Below are 20567 nucleotides of genomic sequence, written 5' to 3'. Positions count from 1 at the left end.
CCGGCTCCTCCTGGCCTCCCGGGAACTACAAGTCCCAGGGGGCCTGGCGGTGGGCGGCGGGCGGAAGAGGCGGGGTCGGCGCCTCGAGGCCGGAAGTGGCCTTGGAGGCGGAAGTGGCGCGGCCGCGGAGGGGCCTGGAGCACGGCGGCGGGACCCGGGGCGGGAGCGGCGGCAGCGGCGGCGGCCGGGGGCGGCGGTGGTGCGCTGGAAGCGGCCATGGCAAAGCAGTACGACTCGGTGGAGTGTCCCTTTTGTGATGAGGTGACCAAATATGAGAAGCTCGCTAAGATCGGCCAAGGCACCTTCGGGTAAGGCTGGGCCCCGGCCCCGAGGGACCGGGAACCCTGGGCCTGCAAGCCTCGGGGCAGACGTGGGACGCCCTGGGCCGGGCCGACGTGGTCGCGAAGCCTCCACGGCCCCGGCTTGTCCCCTGGTCTCGCTAGGCCGCGACGCAGCCCGCCCCGGCCAGACGGAGCCGACTGGCTGGGAGGAGCCTGAGGCGCGTGAGGGGAGTGGGGAGGGGTGGCCGAGAGGAGCCTCCGAGGGGAGCGGGATCTCTCCCAGAGACGCCTGAGTGAGGCCTGGGGCCGTGGAACGAAGTAGAGGCTCGGAGAGGGGCCGCAGATGCCAACCGGTGGGGCAACCCGGTGCCCCGCGGGCCGCCTCTGCCCCGCCCTGGAGTCCCCTTCCTGCGCCCCTCCTCGAGGGGGGAGGGGCGGGCCCTGCGGAAACGGCCTGATGAGCCCTCTTGGGTCCCCCCTCTCGGCCTGCAGGGAGGTGTTTAAAGCAAAGCATCGCAAGACCGGCAAAAAGGTGGCTCTGAAGAAAGTTCTGATGGAGAACGAGAAGGAGGGGGTGAGTAGGGGTCGGTGGCCCGGCTGGCCAGTTCCCCTGGCTGGGGTCGGGGGAGGTTGCGAGCCCACCGCCTCCTCGTAGGAGGCTCAGGTTGAGACACAATTTTTGTGTGGAAATGCGGGAGTTCCCGCCTTCCAGGGAATTTGACTTTCAAATTTTAATGCAAATGTTTGCGAGCAAGTGTCTCTTCATTCTTAGGAGAGTAAGTTCAGGTCCAGGAGGCCGGGCTTTGCCTTCCCTGAGCTTGCTTCCAAGTTAGGAAGCCTTCAAGCACTTTCTCCTTAGCTTTTCCCTGTGTTATAATGTAAAGAAAAAAAATGCATGCAAAGACTTTAAATGCCCTAGTACTTGAGTGTGTTAAAGGAGTTGTCTGGTCCCCAGCATACCTTAGCTTAGCTCAGCTTCCTGGAGATCTACTTCTAGGCATGGAAAGTTGTGGTTACTTTTGTTTTCATCAGCACTATACAGCATGCTAAACACAGGCGTAGAGCTGAAGTTTAAAGGCTGGAGCAACTGTAAAGCAGTTAGAGACTAAGAGAAGCATTTGTGTGAGTGTCGCTATTTTAATTTCCCCTGGAGCCAGCTCCTTGACAGCAGCTCAGTCATCTGAGAAAACAGACCTCGGAGCCCTTGATCTCACTGTCTCCCGGCCTGTGCCCCTCAGTCCGACCCCGCCGTCTGCTACTCGGTTTGTAGTGCTCCCACTCATTTTTGACCCTTCTCTTCTCCCATGCAGTTCCCTATTACAGCCTTGCGAGAAATCAAAATTCTCCAGCTTCTCAAACACGAGAATGTGGTCAACTTGATTGAGATCTGTCGAACCAAAGGTGAGTTGTTTGGCCCTTGTCTCTGTTTTCAGACAGAGAAAATAAAGCAAGGTTATAGTCTAAGACTTTGTGTGCAGAACTCGAATTTGACATTAAATTGCCTCTTCTTAACCTAAGATCAACTGTGCTGCTTTCTCTGGGCCTCTCCCCGTAGCTGGTGCTCTCCCCAGGCGCTCTGCCCAATGAAGGAACACGCGTGTGGGTGCGGGCGTCTGGGCCGGAGAGGTTAGTAGCCTGCGGTGGGAACATTCAGTGCGTGAGGTTATTTACCTTCGTGTCTTTCCCCTCAGCGTCCCCCTATAACCGCTGCAAGGGCAGTATCTACCTGGTGTTTGACTTCTGTGAGCACGACCTGGCTGGGCTGCTGAGTAACGTCTTAGTCAAGTTCACACTGTCTGAGATCAAGAAGGTCATGCAGATGCTGCTCAATGGCCTCTACTACATCCACAGGAACAAGGTAGGGCAGGCGAGACCGAGACTGGGGCTGGCTTTGGCTCCCGTCGCCGGAGGGGGAGGAGACATGTGGCCAGAGGACACTGGGGGCCCTGGCTGAGCCCATACACTTGCCCTTCCTGCAGATCCTGCACAGGGACATGAAGGCCGCTAATGTGCTCATCACCCGAGACGGGGTCCTGAAGCTGGCAGACTTTGGCCTGGCTCGGGCCTTCAGCCTGGCCAAGAATAGCCAGCCCAACCGCTACACCAACCGTGTGGTGACACTTTGGTACCGGCCCCCGGAGCTGTTGCTCGGTGAGCACTCCCGAGCGGGCAGAGGGGGACAGGGGCTGGGCAACTTACCTGGCCTCAGCCCCCCACTGCTAGGGCTTCTTGAGCCGCCGGTCCCCGGGCATTGCCTCTAAGGAGGCCTTCGGGCTCAAAGGGCCCTCCTGGTGCGCTCTTCTTCCCAGGGGAGCGGGACTACGGCCCCCCCATTGACCTGTGGGGTGCTGGGTGCATCATGGCGGAGATGTGGACCCGCAGCCCTATCATGCAGGGCAACACGGAGCAGCACCAGCTCGCCCTCATCAGCCAGCTCTGTGGCTCCATCACCCCTGAGGTGCGTGGTTCTCACAGGCTACCAAGATCTTGAAGTCTTCATGGCAGGGAAAGAGTGGGGAGTCGCGTGGAAGGCGAACTCAGCCAGCACAGATGTCTGGTGCAGGCTTCTCTTGAGACCTGCACGGGCTGTGTTCAGATCTTGGCTCCATCGCCAGTTGGTTCTGGGCCATGCACAGCATTTGAAGCCATCACCTCTGAGCTGAGTGCGTTGTTTGTGAGACAGATGTTCTTGTATCAGGCTCGGGGCACCTCTTCCAGGTTCTGGGGCCTGGCACTCGGGCGTGCCAAGTATGTGGTCTCTGCTGCTGTCATCTGGGGTCAAGGTCACCCCACAAGGTGGTAGGGGAGCATCAAGGTGCTTGGCCAGCAGATAAACCCGGTACCCCTGAACTAACACCATCCCTTCTCCATGCCTCCCTCAAGGTGTGGCCCAATGTGGACAAGTATGAGTTATTTGAGAAACTGGACCTGGTCAAGGGCCAGAAGCGGAAGGTGAAGGACAGGCTGAAGGCCTATGTGCGCGACCCCTATGCGCTGGACCTCATCGACAAGTTGCTGGTGCTGGACCCCTCGCAGCGCATCGACAGTGACGATGCCCTGAACCACGACTTCTTCTGGTCCGACCCCATGCCCTCGGACCTCAAGGGCATGCTCTCCACCCACCTGACGTCCATGTTTGAGTACCTGGCACCGCCCCGCCGGAAGGGCAGTCAGATCACCCAGCAGTCCACCAACCAGAGCCGCAACCCCGCCACCACCAACCAGACAGAGTTTGAGCGCGTCTTCTGAGGACCGGCTGCTATCAAGCTTTCCATTAGGGCTGTTTTGTTTTTTTTCTTCTGCTACGTGACTCACGTTGTGGAGAGCTGGGGCTTTCTCCCTAGTGCGCGCTCTATTTAACCCCCACGTTGGGCACTGGGAGCACTAGCTGAGCAGACTGGAGGAAGCTTTGGCTGCAGGTCCAGGAGGGCACGGAGCTGCCTTCCTGGTGCCCTGGCTTTTGGGGTGGTGTCCAGAGGACAGGACTGAGGCGGGAGCGGAGGCTCACCCCACCAGAGACTTGCGGTGTGCCCCCAGTGTGATGGAGAAGTGGCCAGATCCCCGTCCCCAGCCTTCTTCTGGGCTGATGAGAAACTTGAGTGGGGTCAGAACCAGCCTTGGGAGCGGGCCGCCCTGGGCCTGGCTCCCAGCAGCACTGGCTGGTGGAAACTTGGTTTCTTCGATGGAAGAATTTTATGGTGTTTCTTTTGTTCCGGTTGTTTGGAGACATTTCTGGACAGTTTGGTCAGTTATGATTAAAGTTGACTTTTTTTCAGTGACTGTGTGCTGTGTTCTGTGACTAGACCCCAACTCTTAGCCTGCAGCCGGCAGGGGGGACCTCACCGCTGGGCGTTGTCTCGGCGCTCAGCTTCTCCCGTGTTTGTCCCTGACAGCTGATGGAGGATTTTTTGTCCTTTTTTTTTTTTAAGGTTTATTTATTTGTGCATACAGAACTGGGGTACAGGCCAGAGGTGTGCAGGGGTGGTGAGAAGATTCACCAGAGACAGTGGGGAGCAAGTCCACTGCTGAGGGGAGCAGCGGGCGGGTCAGGAGAGGTCTGCCACGCCATGTGGTCACCTCCGGGGCAGCGGGGATCAAACTCGTGCGGAAGTGAATTTAGCTTCTCAGTGCTGCGCTTTAACCCGCTGCGCCACCAGGGAGGGCCGGATTTTTATCTTTTCTTTCCTCAGCCGCTGTCCTGAGCTTGTGTAGACATGCTCTCCCCAGGCCTTTATAGAGATGCTCCCCTGCTCCCCTCCCTAAGCAGCGTCAGGAAGAGGGGAGGGCGTGCAGGGGTGTGCATGTCTGCAGTGGTGACCCAGCTGGGTGGTCTGCCCTGGCAGGCAACATGTTTGAACTTGACTCTGGGGCACTGGAGGCTGCGGAAGTCCCTTAAGCAGTGGAACAACAGCTCTGTAACTTGAGAAGTTACAGAGTTCCCTTGTGTGCTTAGAGAGCATGGCTTGGAGAGGCAAGGGAGAGCCTGTGGAGTTGGCGTGGCCGTGGGGGCTTCCGGAAGTGGCAGTAGCACGTCGTGTAAAGGTTAGATCTTGAGGCTTCAGAGCTGGGCCCTCTGAATGCAGTTCCTGTTCGCGTGAAGTTGAGGACAGGCAGGTTGGAGGTAGTCCACGACCTGTCACAGCTGCAGGCTGTGGAAGGGAGGGAGGTCGGCAGAGATCACCAGAGTTGTCCTCATGAAGAAAAGGTAAAGCAAGAAACTCCCAACAAGTGTGTTTTGGGGGGGACTGCTGAAACAAGATGCCACACATGCAGCAACAAAATAACACGTGCTCAAGTTGGAAATCTGTCGGTGATGGCAGGCCTGGTCTTGTGTTCCTTCTGGACACTCAGAATCCCGCGGGCCCCTCTCCCAGGGTCCGGTGGCCACCAGCAGCCAGGCTCCTCGGCTCAGGCCTGCAGTGACACCCTCCTTTTCTCCGGCCACAGGGACCCCAGTCGTTGGAAGCAGGATGCACCCGAGCCAGTATGGCCTCCTGGCCGACTGCAAAGATGATCTTCGAATAAGGTCGTGCGAAGTCCTGGGTGTTCGTGAACTCAGTATAACTCATAATCCGAAAGTCCAAGTCAAAACAACAGCAGGCTGTCGCGGTCGCTCTCAAATAGAGCTGGCCTAATTGTCCAAGGCAAGGTGTTTAGATAAAGCGTAAGAAGTTTCCAGAAGAGTTTGTGTCCTTTGATCCAGCAGCAGCAGCGATTCCTGAGACACAGTTGCCTGGTGATTGCCCGGTGAGTCTCGACGCAGCAAATCCCCCAAGGCATCTCATCCCTTCCTTGTCTCCAAGGGCCCTACTGTCCCAGACAGGATATGGCCACAGACCCCCCCCCCCCAACCCTTGAGGAATCCCCCTCGGTAGGGTCCAGGTAGCCGGTCCAGGCAGCCAGATGAGACGAGTTCTAGTTCTGTGGGAAATGTGTAGAGTGAGGGTGTTGGGCAGGGGCAGAGAGGGGAGGGTGCCACTCCCCTGTGTGGCAAAGCCCCGTGCCAGACTGCTACGGCCTGCTGTTTAGCAGAAGACTGTTGAGGAAAAGCAGGAGGGGAGGCAAAGCTGCGTGGAGGAGACAGGTTGGGGCAGCTGTGGTAAGCTGGACACCAGGTGACTGCTTGGGGCAAGCCAGGAGTGAAGCCCTGCAGAGGCCAGGGGAGCTTGCACTTGGGGTAGCGGTGAGGGCAGAGCTGACAGGGTTTGCTCTCAGGTTGGAAGTGAGGGAATGAAAGAGGTCGACTCCCCTTGCCTTGCTGGAGGGACGACAGGCTGCGCTGTCTCCCGTGGCGGGGGCCGCAGCCGGTCTGGCCAGAGTGCTCAGAAGTCAGAGTGGCTGATTCTAATTCAGGGTCCCCGAAGTCTCAGACATAGGTTCGCCTTGGGAAGTAGCCACCCCGGTGCGTCTCAGGTCCCAAGGCAGGAGGGAAGGGGGTAAGGGAGCGTGGCTCGCTGGGACCAGTGTTGAGGTGGCCTTGGAACCGGGGCGAGAGGGGGGAATGTGAGAAGAGACTCCAGGGCAGGCGGGTTTCAGAAGCTTTGGGGTGAGTGTGAGGTTGAGCCACATTGAGGTCGGTGTGACCTTGGTGTGCTTCGAATGAGAGCATGTCGGGGTCACCAGACATGGAGAGGGGACGCGGCAGCAACAGCGCCTTCTGCGAAGGAGCTGGAGGACTGAGAATGGGGGGCCCAAGGCCGGGGCTGCAGGGAGCGAGACAGCATGGCAGACAGATCCCAGCGTGGGTGGGAAGGCCCAAGGCCACACACCTAACCTGTTCTCTGCCCCGCCACCCCGTGTGTCCCTGTGAGAAAGCTGGGAAAGCAAATCCTCCCTGAGCTTAGAAGAAGTTAGAGCTTTTCTCCAACATCAGTGCCCATCCAAACCCCCACTCGTGGGTCGGCGAGGGGCAGCACTAACGACCACGCCACTCGGAAGAGGCAGCCAGGACAGGGTAGGGCCTGCGAGGGAACAGTAGGCAGCCGTGAAAAGGGATGTTGGAATATAGCGCGTCCTGGAGTAACACCGTTTCGTTTTGTTACAATAGCAGAGAGAAAACGCAATTCCTGCTGGTGTGGATTAAAACACCACTGGACAGTCTGCTTCCCTGATGACTTCAGTCATAGATTCGCAGAACTTGTGGTCTAAGTGAGCATGTAGCGTGTACACATTATGAGAGGGAGACAGCCCGAAGCAAGAGCAGCTTAGGAAATCTCTCCTGCTTGGCCACACTCTGTAGGACAAGCGGAAGGAGTCACTGGAACACACCCTGCTGTCTCGGGTGGCTCTGTGCTTTATGCCTGTGTTTCCCGTTTCCTGCATTAATATTTTTACTCTTGTAATTAAACCATTTTTTAAAATAATCAAAGCAGGCCTAACCCCAGGGCTCCCGGCTCTGAGTCCCCCCGGCCCCACCATGCTCATCCGAGAAAGGAGGTTGCTCTAGCAGGGCAGATGCATGGGTGCCCGCTCAGCCTCCCCGTGTGACGTGGTGGCAGGAAGTGCGTGGCTTGGAATGGAAGGTCCAAGCTTTTGTTGGCATTGCCCTGAGGTACCAGTGCAGCACTGGGCTTGGGGGGTGGGGCATGACTTTGCAACTCCTGTGTCACCCTGGTAGCTGGGGACAGGGTCTGGGTCCTATTTCAGTGAAACAGCCTCTTCTGCCAGCAGGCTTGGAAGCCTTAGGTCAAGGGCACCCCTGTGTCCTCTCCCCCTTCCCAGAGATGCCAGCCTAGCAGGGCCAGGGCAGACGGGCCCCAGTTGTAAGGGGTGGTGGGCTTCTAGGGGCCTAGAAGAGAGCCGAGATCAGCCCGCCCTGCTGGGAGGAAAGCCCAGCCCCCGTTTGGAAGTGTCCCCGTGCTCCCTCCCCCCAGCACCCCTGCCCGCCTGATCACCTTTAACCGCCACCCAGTTGTTATTTAACCAACGAGACCTGACTAGCCCGGCCAGCCTCCAGCCTGCCAGCGAGGCCAGGAGGTCTCTGCGCACACCCACGATGAGAGCAGGGACCTATCAGGTAAGACCTTTTAGGGAGGTCCCCAGGCGGCGGGGTGGAAAGAAGGCAAGGTCTCGGACTCCTCCCGGCTCCCCTTGTGCCTGGAACATGGGCAGGGCAGACTTGGCTGAGATACCCACGCATGTGAGTCGGTTTGCCTTGCCCATTGGGAAGCAGGAAGCTGAGGCATGAAAGGTGCCAGGTCCCTGGCCACCACCTGGCCAGTGGCCGAGAAGTGGTGGGAAGCAACCATGCAACAGCCGAGCCCGCTCGCGGGAGCTGCCTCCTTCCAGGTAGGAGACGGGCGGCCCTGGGTAGGCGGCCTGCCCTTCGCTCGTCCTTCCGCTTCTTCCCTTAGTGCAACTCTAAGTGTAACTCTCGGCGCTCTAAGGCCGTCGGCAATGACGATAGTCTCACATTTTGTGGGGACCCCGAGGGAAAAGCCTGCCCGTTATAAGCCTTAGGCTAATGGGAGTGGGGTGCAGGGCTGCCCTGCGCCTCACAGTCCACCTGCAACCTGGCTGGAAGCTCCATGGAAGCCCCAGACAGTGCAATTGCAGGGAGTCCCTTAAGGGGCACCTCTGAGGAGAATCTGTGACTGGCATGTGCCACCTTGAGAGTCTTCCTGTACCACCTCCAGGGGCCTCCTGTGTGCCAGGCACATTTGAAGGGCTGTTGGCTGGATTTATCTGATGTAACTCTGGATGCTTTGTGAGGAAGGACTGTTAACCTCACGTGATGAGCGATGATGAAGGGCTGGCGATGCCGACGGCACCGAGTGCCTCCTGGCTCTGGGCCTGGGCCCATTGTGCCTGCATTTTATAGCCCTGGGAAGGCGGCTAAGAGCAGTGAAGGACTTAGCGTTGGTTTCTAAACTGGGCTCCTGTGTGGAGACTCCTGTTGGGCTCTGGGTCCAGCACCTTCCGTTTGGCTGCACGCCGTCCTCTGAGCGCCGCTGCCCAGGCGAGGAGCCAGCCAAGCCACTGGCCAGGAAGCAGTGGCCACTGCCTGCCTCCCAGCCCAGCTGGGGTTCAGCGGCTGGAGCTGACAGCACCCCCAAGGTACAAATGAGGCTGTCTGGCTCCCGCCCGGACAGACACCCGACCAGCCACACCAGGCCTCCCATTGCTCCTCTGTAGAACAGGTGCCCCCGGGTGAGCCCCCTCCCTCTCGGGAGTACAGTCTGAATCCTGGCCACCTCAAGGTCTCACCGGCTCTCTGGCTCCCCCAGAGCTGCGCACTGTCTGCTCCACCTCCTAGTCCTCTGGACAGAGCTGTCTGCCCCTCAGCAGAGAAGGGCTGGTCCCAGATACCTGCGTGGAAGAGCTGTCAGGGCCCCAGAAAGGGGAGAGGCCTTGTTCGGGGTGCCACAGTGTGGTCAGCCAGGAGTGCAGGCTTTTCATGGGCTCCTGGGCAGAAATAGGGCCTTTCTCTGAAGCGAGAGCAGCTGCAGGCCAGAGCCCCGCTGACCAACTGCCTTGGTCACCTCAGAGCACACAGGGCAGGTGGGTCCCGGGTCCAGGACTGGAGTCTGGGTCTGGAGTCACAGACCTGAGTAACTAAGCCCTCTCCCTGTCAGGCCTTTGTGGCCTGAGTGGGTCCCGGCCGTGCGTGACGTCTCCCTCCACACAGTTCGTTATTATTTAGGGACATGCAAGTTATGCATGTGAGACCCTACCTGGGGCTCCCCAGTTCCAGTGGGAGGGGGGACTCAATGCCACTGGCATCCAGGGGACCAGGGTGCAGCTGAATTCTGCGCCAGCTGGTAGCCCCAGCAGGTGATGCCCCTCTGGTTCTGTTTGCTGGTCTGTCAGATCGGCACCCTGCCAGGAGGCGGCGCTGGGAATCTTCCTCCTCTGGAGCAGGCACTGAAGACCACAGTGAGATAGCAAGTTGGGGAGGGATCCAGACATTGTCCCCTCTGAAAATCAAGATCTGCCTGGTGAGCCCATGAGTGGGAATCCCAGGGGTGTCCCAGAGCCACTCCTGCTCCCTGCGCCTTCTGGCCCCCTGATGGGGCTCAGTGTCGCACCTGCTGAGTGAGTGTGGGTCAAGAAGTGCCCCAAGGTGCCAGTAAGGCTCATTCTTGTTTCCAAGTGTGTGTGTGTCCCCGGGGGCTTGATGTCAGGATAAGCAAACAGAAGCCACAGTCACCCACTGTGGCCTCCTGCCCACAGCTAGCTGGGGGCTACTACTTAGGGCCACTCCCAGCTATTTTCTGATTTTTAATTATTTTTTTAAATTAATTTTTATTTTTTTTAAAGATTTATTTATTCATACAGAACTGGGGTACAGGCCAGAGATGTGGAAGGTGAGAGGATTCACCAGAGACAGAGCAGGGAGCAGAATAGGCAAAGTGAGGAAGTACACTGCTGAGGGGAGCAGTGGGCGGGTCAGGAGAGGTCTGCCGCACCATGTGGTCACCTCCGGGGCAGGTGGGGATCGAACTCATGCGGAAGTGGCTTTTGCTTCTTAGTGCAGTGCCTTAACCCGCTGCGCCACCAGGGAGGGCCCTGATTTTTAATTATTTTAACACAAAGGGGGTCCTCCTGCCCATACTGCCTCTTCCTGGGTTTGTTCCGGGGAACAGTGCTCTTGTCTGTTAATTCACTACAACTTGTGGAAAAAGTGCTTATTTTGAAATGCTAATACGGTCACATGTTCCAACACTCAAAGGGTATGAAAGGGTGGGCGTGACAGGAATGTGGCAAGAGGTGTCATCTGAGCAGTCCAGAAGGACCAGGAGCTGCTCACGTGAACTTCTGCAGAAGAACATTCCATGCAGACAGCTGAAGCCTGAGGCATTCCCTCTGCGTGGCTGTGGCAGGTTGAGCAAGTCCATGCCTCAGTTTCCCTACCTACACAATAAGGCTAATCAGTCCCCTGGAGCACGGTTCAGGGATTGCCTTTAGTGCTAAGTGTTCACCTGGTGTGGACAGGAGTAGAGCCGGGCCGGAACAGGGACAGCTGGGGCTGGAGAGGTGGCCAACAGGGCGGGGGAAGATGGTGAGACCCAAGCTTGGATTTCACCCTAGTGCACTGGAAGCTGCTGCAGGGTTTTAAGCAGGAGAGAGAGCCAAGACTGAGTTTCTGTGCAAACGATGGAGGCCGTTTGTGTGTCACTGGAGCAGGGCGGGGAGACTCTAGAGCAAACCTGTGGCTGTGGACTGTGGTGGGGGGCAGGAGGAGGGTACTGGCTGCTGGGGGCAGAGTGGACAGGCCAGTGGAGGCCTGGGAGCTGGGGTGGGGGAGGTGGGCTGCGGAGCTCTTTCCTGAGCTCAGAGGTTTGGGGAACAGCAGGCTTCAGGGTGGAGACGCCAGAGATGATAAGTGGATGCGATCAGTTTAAGGTGCCCTTGGGGGCATCTCTGGGGTGCCGTCAGGAGAGCTGGGCCCTCCCGTGTAAGGCTGGAAGGAGAGGTCAGCCAGCCAGGAAGGAGGAGAACCGGAGAGGGAGATATCCGGGAAGCCAGAGGACAAAGGGTTTCAGGAAGGAGGGCGTCATGCCCGCGTCACCATGTGTCACTGTCATGGCCAGGCCAGGCCTCCTGAGATGGACGGTGATAAGCAGTACCCAGGCCTCAAGACACAGCCCCAGGCGTTTCCTGGGCCGTGTTTAGAAGCAGAATTGCAGGGCACTGGGGAGACCGGTTTTTAAGGTCCAATTGCTGTCTTAATAAGTGATTCCATGAAGCGCCACTCAGGGTCCATCTTTTGGTGAGATCCTTTCTCACCAAATGGCCGACCTCTTCCTGGGGCAGGTCCCTCAGCCCCTCCCCGCACACACCTGCTGCGCCTACACATCTGGCTGTGGGCCAGCTCCACACCCTGGCTTCTTCCCTCTTAAGACAATGGCTGCGGGCTGTTATCCTCTGGGGGTGGCCAGCCCTCTGGGGGTGGCGGCCCTGGTGGTTCTCGCCAGGTGGGCTGCACAGGTGCCTTTGATTTTCTCCTTTACCCTTTCTCTGTATCCTTTTATGAACATCTGTGGCTTTTCCAGTAAAAAGGCAATGCCCATGGTTTCTAAACATCAGAATAGTGCTCAGCCAATAAAGGCAAATGGTAACAACCTCAGGAAGCCATTTTCCACCTATGCCTTTGGCAAGGATCTAGGTCAGCTCACACTTTGTTGGTGAGGGGGTGAGGAGACAAGTCTGGGGACAGCGAGGTGGCACTGGCCCCCCTTCTGGGGGACAAAGTGACAAAATGCAAATCCTTTCAGCCCCCCACAATTGCACTTCTTCGTCAGATACAGTCAAACATACAAGAAATGGTGAGGGTAAAAATTATATACGTCTGCATTGTGACAGCAACACACCCCTCTGTGGAGAACGGCCCGACGCACAGTAGCGTTCCACACCATGGACTGTGCAGCTCAAATAAACAAGTCGGAGAGAGTGGCTCTTTGGTACGGCACCCTTACTCCTAGATAAGGTCCAGGGTGTGAAGGACAATGCAGCCTCGAGTCTGGGGTCTGCGCTCTGTGAGCAGAGGGGAGAAACACGTGTCTGTCTGCACTTTCTTATAAGCAAACAAAATCTCTCCGGAAGGATCACAAGAAGCATAAGCTTGGTGACCTTGGAGGAGAGGAATCGGGGTTCCAGCCCTGGCTGGGAGGAAACTTATCACTCTACACTTTTATTGGACTTCTGATTATTTGAATGGTGTGAAGTAGAATCCACCCCCAAATAGCAGCATTTGAAAGAAAGCTGTGGAAAAGTTTTAATAAAGAACAGATACAGGAATAGGAAGATAAATCTATCCTATTTCTTCTTCCTTAAGGTTGACACCGCAGATTGCCCTGCCCCTGACTCTGCAGGCAGAGTAGCACAGTTCTCATGTGTCAGGCAGTAAACAGAGGTCCAGGGGTCAGGTGGCCGGCCACTGTCACTGGCCCCTGCATGGCTTTGCCAGAGCTCTCCTCACACATATCTTGTACAGCGGGGAGACCAGCTGGGATCCCTGGGATTTTCAGTGCTGTTTCTTGCTTTCTATGTCTGTACCTCTATTTCTGTTTCTGAGTTCAGCTGAGGCCTGGGGCTCAGAGATTGAAACAGGCCAGAGGGAGAGTTGACAGGAACTTAGCTTGCTCAGGGCAAAGGGGAAGAAATCAGTTAAAAATTCAGGAATGTGGGGCCCTCCCTGGTGGCGCAGCGGGTTAAAGCGCTAAAAAGCTAAAGCCACTGCAGCAAGAGTTCAATCCCCGCCCCGGGGGTGACCCACATGGCGCAGCAGACCGCTCCTGGCCCACCCGCTGCTCCCCTCAGCAGTGTACTTCGCTGATCTGCCTGTTCTGCTCCCCACTCTGTCTATGGTGAGTCCTCTCACCGCCCTGCACCTCTGGCCTGTGCCCCAGCTCTATATGCACAAATAAATAAATCTTTAAAAAAAATTCAGGAATGTAGACAAGGGAACAGGGTAAGGGCTTTCCACCTTACACAGAGGAGGAGGTCTCCATCCTGGCTTCTCGTTTTTCCTGGGATCTCATTCTTGGAGGAATTGGCCAGGGCTCCGCTGGGCTCCAGTGGCCCAGAGACCAGTTAACTGATGAACCAACTCAGGCCACCAGTAGTAGCGAGGGGAGACACTGCCTAGATAGAGGACAGAACTAGTGATATTGGTGGTACCCAGTGTGCTGTGTATTCACCAGGAAGGAAAGGAGCAACGTCAGAAAGATGGGCCAAGGGGTCCACTGAAATAAACGCATGGGAAGGTGCTGAGATTCATCTCCCATGGGGAAACAATAACAGAGAAGGTACTCTGTACCCAGCGGCTGGGGGGCATTCTGGGAGAGGGGTACAGCTCTCAACACAGCTGACACTGCGAAGGTGTCAATGATGGGATGCAAAGTCATTGTTGGGAGAAAGAAACAGAAACAACCCTGGGCCCCACCCTTGCACTCCGTGTGTCTACCGCAGAAATAAAAGCCCCCGAAATGCCCACTATTCACGGTGGCAGACTGCTGCAGGTGATGTGAATACCCTTCAGAGGGCAAGTGCAGAATGCCAAGGCAGTGCCAGGGAATTACAGCACCATCCCCCATCCCTGCAGGGGTGGGGAGGGCGAGGAGGGAGGGACAAGAGGCTAGGAATAAGGACTCTGGGCCAGAAGACTCCCAGCTTGCTTCTGTGACACAGCATTGGCCCTTGTTCCTTGGTGCCTGATAGCCCCGGTCCCTCATGATTAAATGAGCAACTCTGCAGAATGCGTCTGGCCCACAGAAGGGCCACTTCACGGCTAAGCAGATGTCTGGGAGGTGTCCCTCGACGCTTACCAGTGCGAAAGTGAAGGTGCGAAAACACTGCCAAGCGCACTGACAAAACCTTAGAGATGTGTGTGATCTCCTCAGCAGGGGAAACGAACCTGTGCAGCAGGAGGGCGGGAAGAGGGAGACGGAAGCTGAGAAAGACAGCTTAGCGTGTGTGATCATTTAAACGCAGCTACAATGCTACTACACACAGACATGTAGGGAGAGAGCTTTAACCATTATAAAAAAGAAAAGAAAAGAAACAGAGAAAAGGACTTCTCTATTCTCCACGGGGCTGGGGTGGGGGCACCCCAGCAGAGATGTGTGGAGCAGAAGTCCAGCCAATGACAGGATCAGCCTGACGCACAGCCGGCTCATTCTGAAGTACAATCTCCCTTGCCTGCGGGACTAGGGAGGGAGTCACGGCAGCCCCGTGTTTGAAGGCCTGCCTTTGATCTGCCTCCCTGGAGGGGTGTTTGCAGGGAGCCTTCCTCCGCTAGCTCGCTGGCGATCTCAGCGGAAGAAGGAGAATCGCTGTCTTGCTCTTCCCACGCCAGCAGCCCGGGCCCAGAAGGTAACAGGAAAAGGTTCTGAAAGCTCCAGGACCTTGGGGGTCCTCCTCGGACAGGTGTCTACCCCTGCCCACGACGGGCTCTCCACCCATTCTCCACGCAGCGTTTCCTCCAAAGTGCAAGTCTGATCTTATCGTTCTTAACATTATTTTATTGTTATCCACATTTGATCCAAATTTCTGCTGGATCGGGCATCCGCCGCCAGATTAGGTGGCGGTACCCTCCCCCGGCAGGGGGGGGGGTGTCCCTTTGCCCAGAAGCCGCTCCCAGACGCCAACCATCTCGCAGGCCCCAAATGCCGGTCTCAGCGGGAACGCCGCATCTGCCGGGAAGCCTTCCCAGGCTGCCGGCCCGAGCGGGGCCGCAGTAACACCGGGGCCCGGTTGGGGGCACACAGCCCCCCAGTCCGGCGGGGCTGTCAGATCCAAGTGGGCAGGGGTCGCAGCCCCCGCCGTACTGCGACCCCTGCTCGGCGCTGAAGCTGGGCGTTTCACGCGGCTTCAGTGACCTCCGTGAGGTGTCGCCAGCGCTGTTATTCTGCCCCGCTGGCTCGCAACTAGTTCCGGCCCGGAGCTCTGGACTGGCTATTTTAGGGGGTGCGGCCGGGTCCTTGGAGGTCGGTGGCGAAAGAAGTGGGCGCTCCGGCGGAGGAGGCGGGCCCTGCACGCTGGGGCGGGGACGCCCCGCCCCGCCCCTCGCGGGGGCGGGGGCAAAGAAACACCGCCCCGGGCTCTGATTGGTCGGGGTGGCGGGGCGGGGCGAGGGGCGGGGCGTAGCGCCTGAGCCTCCGGGCCTAGCTGCCGCCGCCCGCGCAGCGACTATGTCGCGCGCACACTGCCACTTGCGCGCGGTTATGTGCTGGGCGGCCGTTTCTCCGCGCCGTGCAACGTTCCGGGGCGCGGGGCGGCGAGGGTTGAGCGCGCGGGCCGCGCCGCAAGAGCCGGGCATGGAGTATCAGGTACCGGCGGGTGGTCGCGCCTTGACACGTGGGCCCGGCCTGACTCGCTTTGCATCCGGGCTCCGCCGACTGAGGATGGGGCCGGAGCCCGCGACCGGGGGACCAGGGGGCGGGGCCGGATCGGGAACTGGGCTGGGCTCGTGGATCTAGGAATCTTGAGACTCCAGGGTTCCGCCCTGAGAGTGCAGGAAGGGACCTGGGGATGGGATGAAGGTGGCCCAGCTGGGGGTCTGGAGTTTCAGTGACTTCGGAGTCCCAGCCGGCGGTCGGGGAGGTGGGAGGGGAAAGGGGTGCAGGGTTTTTATACGTGAGAGACCAGGAGTATAAATCTGCAGGTGCAGGCTCCAGGATTCAGGAGTTAGAGGTACCAGTGCCTGGAACTGGGGGGCAGGCAGGAATTAGAGGCGCTGGAGAGCTGGCAGATACCTGGAAAACAGAACACTTCCTCCAGCGCTGGGCCAGGGGCCAGAACCTGATGCCTGCCAGGCAGGTGGCACCAGTTTGATGAGGAGGGCACCTCCACCTGGGGCGTATAAACAGCACTTGGTCCCCATCTGCGTGGACCCCTGTGAGGCTGCACCTTCCGGCTCCCCTGCCTGGGTGACCCAGGAACACCCTTCTTTCCCCAGAGCCCCCTTTTGCCCCCTTCTGCTTGCTTCAGGCAGCTCTTTGCTGTGACTGCAAAGTGGAGCCCCCACCCTGAGGTGGGCATGGAAGCCTCCAGGGACTCTCAGGTCTGAATCTCCAGTTCTGAGACCTGGCCTCTGGCCCCGTGTAGGAGGGGCCCAGTGGAGTCATCAGCATTCCTGCTGCAGGAACAAAGTTAGGGTGCCCAGACAGGAAGCAGGGGCAATCCCGTTAGTCCTGTTACTTGCTCTGTCTGCAATTCGGAGGGTGGAGCCGAACTGCCCCAGGCTCCCTTCTCTGCCTGAGCTAGAAAGCTGCCAGGTGCTAACCTCTTAGACCAGGGCAAGAGGCATGCAGGCCTGGGCCCCTGGCCTGGCCGCTGGGCATGGGGTGCCTCTACCCCTGCGGACCCCTCGCGAGCCTTAACCTGCTCCCTGGGCACTGTGGTTGCCAGGATGCCGTGCGCATGCTCAACACCCTGCAGACCAATGCTGGCTACCTAGAGCAGGTGAAGCACCAGCGGGGTGACCCCCAGACACAGCTGGAAGCCATGGAGCTGTACCTGGCGCGGAGCGGGCTGCAGGTAGGTGGGCAAGACCTGCGGCCTCTCCCACTCCTGTCTGGGAGTCCCGTGGCTGAGGCGGGCCCTCGTCTGTCTGTCCCAGGTGGAGGATTTGGACCGGCTGAACATCATCCATGTCACTGGGACCAAGGGGAAGGTGAGGGGCAGGATGGGGCCGGGTGTCCGCTGAGTGGGGTGAGGGTGGGGCTGCCTCGTCACTGCCTTTTCTCTGTAGGGTTCCACCTGTGCCTTCACTGAACGGATCCTTCGCAGCTACGGCCTGAAGACAGGATTCTTCAGGTACTGAGGTGCAGAGGGGAGGTGGTGTCCCCTGGATTCTGGGGTACTGTGGGCTAGGCAGCACCTCAGGGCTGGGGTTACTTCCAGGACTAGCTGTGCGTCTTCCTGCCCAGTGTTTATTCATTCAACAAACATTCAGTTAGCACTTCCCATATTAGCCCAAGTTCATGGTGATTTTAAATTTTCATAATGAAAAAAAACTGGGGCGGGGATAGCAATTTGAGTTGGAAACTGACACATAGCTGGGATGGTCCAATGTCCTTTTATAAATATTTGCACATTGAAAAAATATATTTTTTCTCCTTTTAAAAAACTTCTGGAAGTGGGGAGAAAATAATAATAATAATGAACAGCTATTATTTGTGGGGTGGAGTGGGAATGGGATCAAAAACAGTGGAGGGAGGGAAATGCACTGGACTGTGGTGATGGCACAGGGTGATTTGGTGACGGGAAGCCCACGGGGATTCCAACTGAGATGGGAAAAGGCAAAAAATGATGCAAAAATAAACCATTACATTATTTTTAAAACAAGAACAACTTACGGAAGTGACCCTGGTGTAGAAACACCTTTCAGCTAGGACCTCTTTGCAGCTAGGAGCCAAAAATCTAGTTTGTGAGGACCTAACTGATAAGGGGGGTTCATCACATCCTGGTGACGCCTCCCAGCCAGCTCCGTGAGCCCTTCACTCCCTGCCTCGGCTGGCAGGAACCTCTGGGCAGCACACTCCCGTTGGGGGCGGGGCGTGCATGGTCGCCCGTCTCTTCCTGGGTGTGCATGGCTGTGGGGACCGTGGAGGGCGGGTGACAGGCTGGAGTTAGGAAGGAGTTGGAAGGCTGGGGGGCTGAAAGCGCCAGAGGCGCTGGGGTGCAGGTTATGGCCTCTGGGGAGGTGCTGGGGTGCAGGTTATGGCCTCCAGGGAGGCGCTGGGGTGCAGGTTATGGCCTCGGGGGAGGTGCTGGGGTGCAGGTTATGCCTCGGGAGAGGCGAGGCTCAGCGGCCAGGGCATCTGCCTCGCAGGACTTGGGAAGCCCAGTGAGGAGCTGGCGAGGGCCTTCCTGAGGGCCAGGGGGATCATGGGAGGGTTTTCAGCAGGGGAGTGATGTGGTCAGATCTGTGTTTGCAAAAGACAAATCTGCCTGGGGTTGGGGGATGGAAAAGAGTGTCCCAGTGACCCCAGGTTTCCCGGCAGCTCTCCCCACCTGGTGCAGGTACGTGAGCGAATCCGCATCAACGGGCAGCCCATCAGCCCCGAGCTCTTCACCAAGCACTTCTGGCACCTTTACCAACAGCTGGAGGAGACCAAGGTGCCCCAAGCAGAAGGGTGGTGGTGGTGGGGGGTGTCATTGAGTGGGTGGATGGACCCAGAGGGCGCTGCATGTCCCAGAACCCCATCTCCTGCAGCAGAGGCTGTGGGGGCCCTGGGCACTGACGTGTTCCTGTCCCCAGGACGACAGCAGCTGTGTGTCCATGCCTGCCTACTTCCGCTTCCTCACGCTCATGGCCTTCCATGTCTTCCTCCAAGAGAAGGTGTGTACTCACTCCCCTCGACCCTGGGCCTGAGTCAGGTGGCATCTGGGTGCCCTGGTGACCCCTGCCATGGCCTCTGCAGGTGGACCTGGCAGTGGTGGAGGTGGGTATTGGCGGCGCCTATGACTGCACCAATATCATCAGGTGAGCTGAGGGCAGCTGCCTGAGGAGAAGGTGGCGGCGGGGGTCTGGGGGGCCCAGTGGGGTCATCATGGCCTCTCATCTGCAGGAAGCCTGTGGTGTGCGGGGTCTCCTCTCTTGGCCTTGACCACACCAGCCTTCTGGGGGACACAATAGAGAAGATCGCGTGGCAGAAAGGGGGCATCTTCAAGGTGACCGGGATGCTGGGAGAGGGGAAGGACATGGCCGCCCCGGGAACTGGGGCTGGGATGGGGTCGTTGTACCCTGACTCAGGATGGGGTCTTGAGCACCATCAGCAAGTTGAGCCCTCCCCTGAGCCTTCTTCCCAGCAAAACAAAGGACCAGGAGGACCCTGTTCCTGGGCTGGGAGGTTGGGGCTAGGGATGGGGGCCCAGGGAGGGCTGGTGGACGCCCGGCACCGTCTCACCCTCCAGCCTTCACAGCGTGGCGTCCCCGCCTTCACCGTGCTCCAGCCTGACGGCCCCCTGGCGGTGCTGAGGGACCGTGCCCAGCAGGTCTCGGTGAGTGCGTGGAGTGCCGGGCCAGGGCTCAGGTGGCTGGGCACCTCTTGTTTGAGGGGCAGGGCTTCATGGGCGTGGCTGCTGGGGACAGACGGACGCCTGGGCATCAGGCGGCTGGAAAGCGGCTGCCTGTCTCCCTGCAGTGTCCGCTTTACCTGTGCCCGCCGCTGGAAGTCCTGGAGGAAGGCGGCTTGCCTCTGGCCCTGGGCCTGCAGGGAGAGCACCAGCGGTCTAATGCCGCCTTGGCCTTGCAGTTGGCTCGCTGCTGGCTGCAGCAGCAGGACCACCAAGGTAGGTGGGCAGGCGAGCGGGGGCCTGGGGGGGGCAGGAGAATGTGGAGCCGGCTTCTCAGGGCCCTGAGCACACGGCTTCTCTGCACCCCTGCCCACCGCAGGCATCCGGGAGCTGACGGCATCGTCCAGGCAGAGCCACGCAGGGCAGCTGCCCCTGGCGCCTGTGTTCCAGCCCACGGCCCACATGCGGCAGGGTGAGCGGGAGCTTTCTCCCTGTCTGTGGGGTGGGCAGTGCGAGGCGGTGCCAAGAGAAGGGGCTCTGAAACTCATGAGCTCCCCTGACCTTGCATTCGTGACCTCTTGAGTCTGCTCCCCCAGATGATGCTGGGGCCCACCACCAGGACACGTCACTAGGGACTGAGCCAGAGCCTGGAGGTTCTAGAACCAAGAACCCAGCCAGGGCCACCTGCTGCTAATGTCATGATCATCATCCACCATGAGGTTCTTGAGGGTGGTGACATCATCAGGCTTCTTGCTTCTCCCAAAGCTTTCAGCACATGTTGGCGCCCAGGGCTGTGAAATCACACCCTTTGGCAAATGGTTCCTGTGTGCCAGGCCCCGTGTCAGCCCTGACAAAGCCCTGACACCAGGCAGACCCCACCCCAGCCCCAGACTCTCCTCTTCTGCGACCTGCCCCAGCTAAGGGCCCTCTGCCGCCTGGTCAAGGGGGACTAACCCTGTCGCCCCCTCTGGGTTGCTTGTGACACTCCACCAGAGGAGGCCGCCCAAGAGCTGATCCCTGTGCCTGGTGCCCGGTAACAGGCGTGTGTTGGGAGGATGCTGAGGACTGGGGCCTGGGGTGGAAGCAGAGAGAGGGGCTTCCCTGCAGCCGTGCTAGAGGGCTGCTTGGCCCCTCTCCCAGGGCTGCGGGACACGGAGTGGCTGGGCCGGACGCAGGTGCTGCGACGAGGGCCGCTCACCTGGTACCTGGACGGCGCGCACACCTCCAACAGCGTGCAGGCCTGCGTACGCTGGTTCCGCCAATTGCTGCAAGGCCGGCAGAGGCCGAGCTCGTGAGCTCCGGGCGGGGGCGGGGCCGGGG

The 20567-nt window shown here is 58.7% G+C and overlaps 2 protein-coding genes across 2 annotated transcripts in view; both read left to right on the top strand.

Annotated features, from left to right (window-relative positions):
• The first annotated feature begins 6 nt into the window (after positions 1–6).
• Positions 7–4060, top strand: CDK9 (cyclin-dependent kinase 9). The gene is made up of 7 exons (XM_004677304.2): positions 7–308; positions 774–855; positions 1592–1682; positions 1973–2139; positions 2261–2432; positions 2591–2739; positions 3165–4060. The coding sequence occupies exons 1-7, from the start codon at positions 217–219 to the stop codon at positions 3528–3530; spliced, it is 1119 nt and encodes a 372-aa protein (XP_004677361.1). The 5' UTR covers positions 7–216; the 3' UTR covers positions 3531–4060.
• An 11329-nt stretch (positions 4061–15389) lies between these two features.
• The window catches only part of FPGS (folylpolyglutamate synthase), a 7877-nt gene continuing 2699 nt past the window's right edge, over positions 15390–20567 (top strand). The window contains exons 1-12 of the mRNA XM_012721446.1: positions 15390–15553; positions 16635–16763; positions 16846–16899; positions 16978–17042; positions 18233–18347; positions 18490–18570; positions 18653–18714; positions 18800–18902; positions 19155–19232; positions 19376–19523; positions 19627–19719; positions 20388–20538. Coding sequence (XP_012576900.1) covers positions 15416–15553; positions 16635–16763; positions 16846–16899; positions 16978–17042; positions 18233–18347; positions 18490–18570; positions 18653–18714; positions 18800–18902; positions 19155–19232; positions 19376–19523; positions 19627–19719; positions 20388–20538 — 1217 coding nt within the window. The 5' untranslated portion in view covers positions 15390–15415. The remainder of the gene's footprint in view (positions 15554–16634; positions 16764–16845; positions 16900–16977; positions 17043–18232; positions 18348–18489; positions 18571–18652; positions 18715–18799; positions 18903–19154; positions 19233–19375; positions 19524–19626; positions 19720–20387; positions 20539–20567) is intronic.

Source organism: Condylura cristata, unplaced genomic scaffold (assembly GCF_000260355.1).
Source record: "Condylura cristata isolate star-nosed mole 26May11 unplaced genomic scaffold, ConCri1.0 scaffold00006, whole genome shotgun sequence".
NCBI lineage: Eukaryota > Metazoa > Chordata > Mammalia > Eulipotyphla > Talpidae > Condylura > Condylura cristata.
The sequence above is the reverse complement of the archived record's forward strand: the minus strand, read 5'-3'. Positions and strand labels throughout refer to the sequence as shown.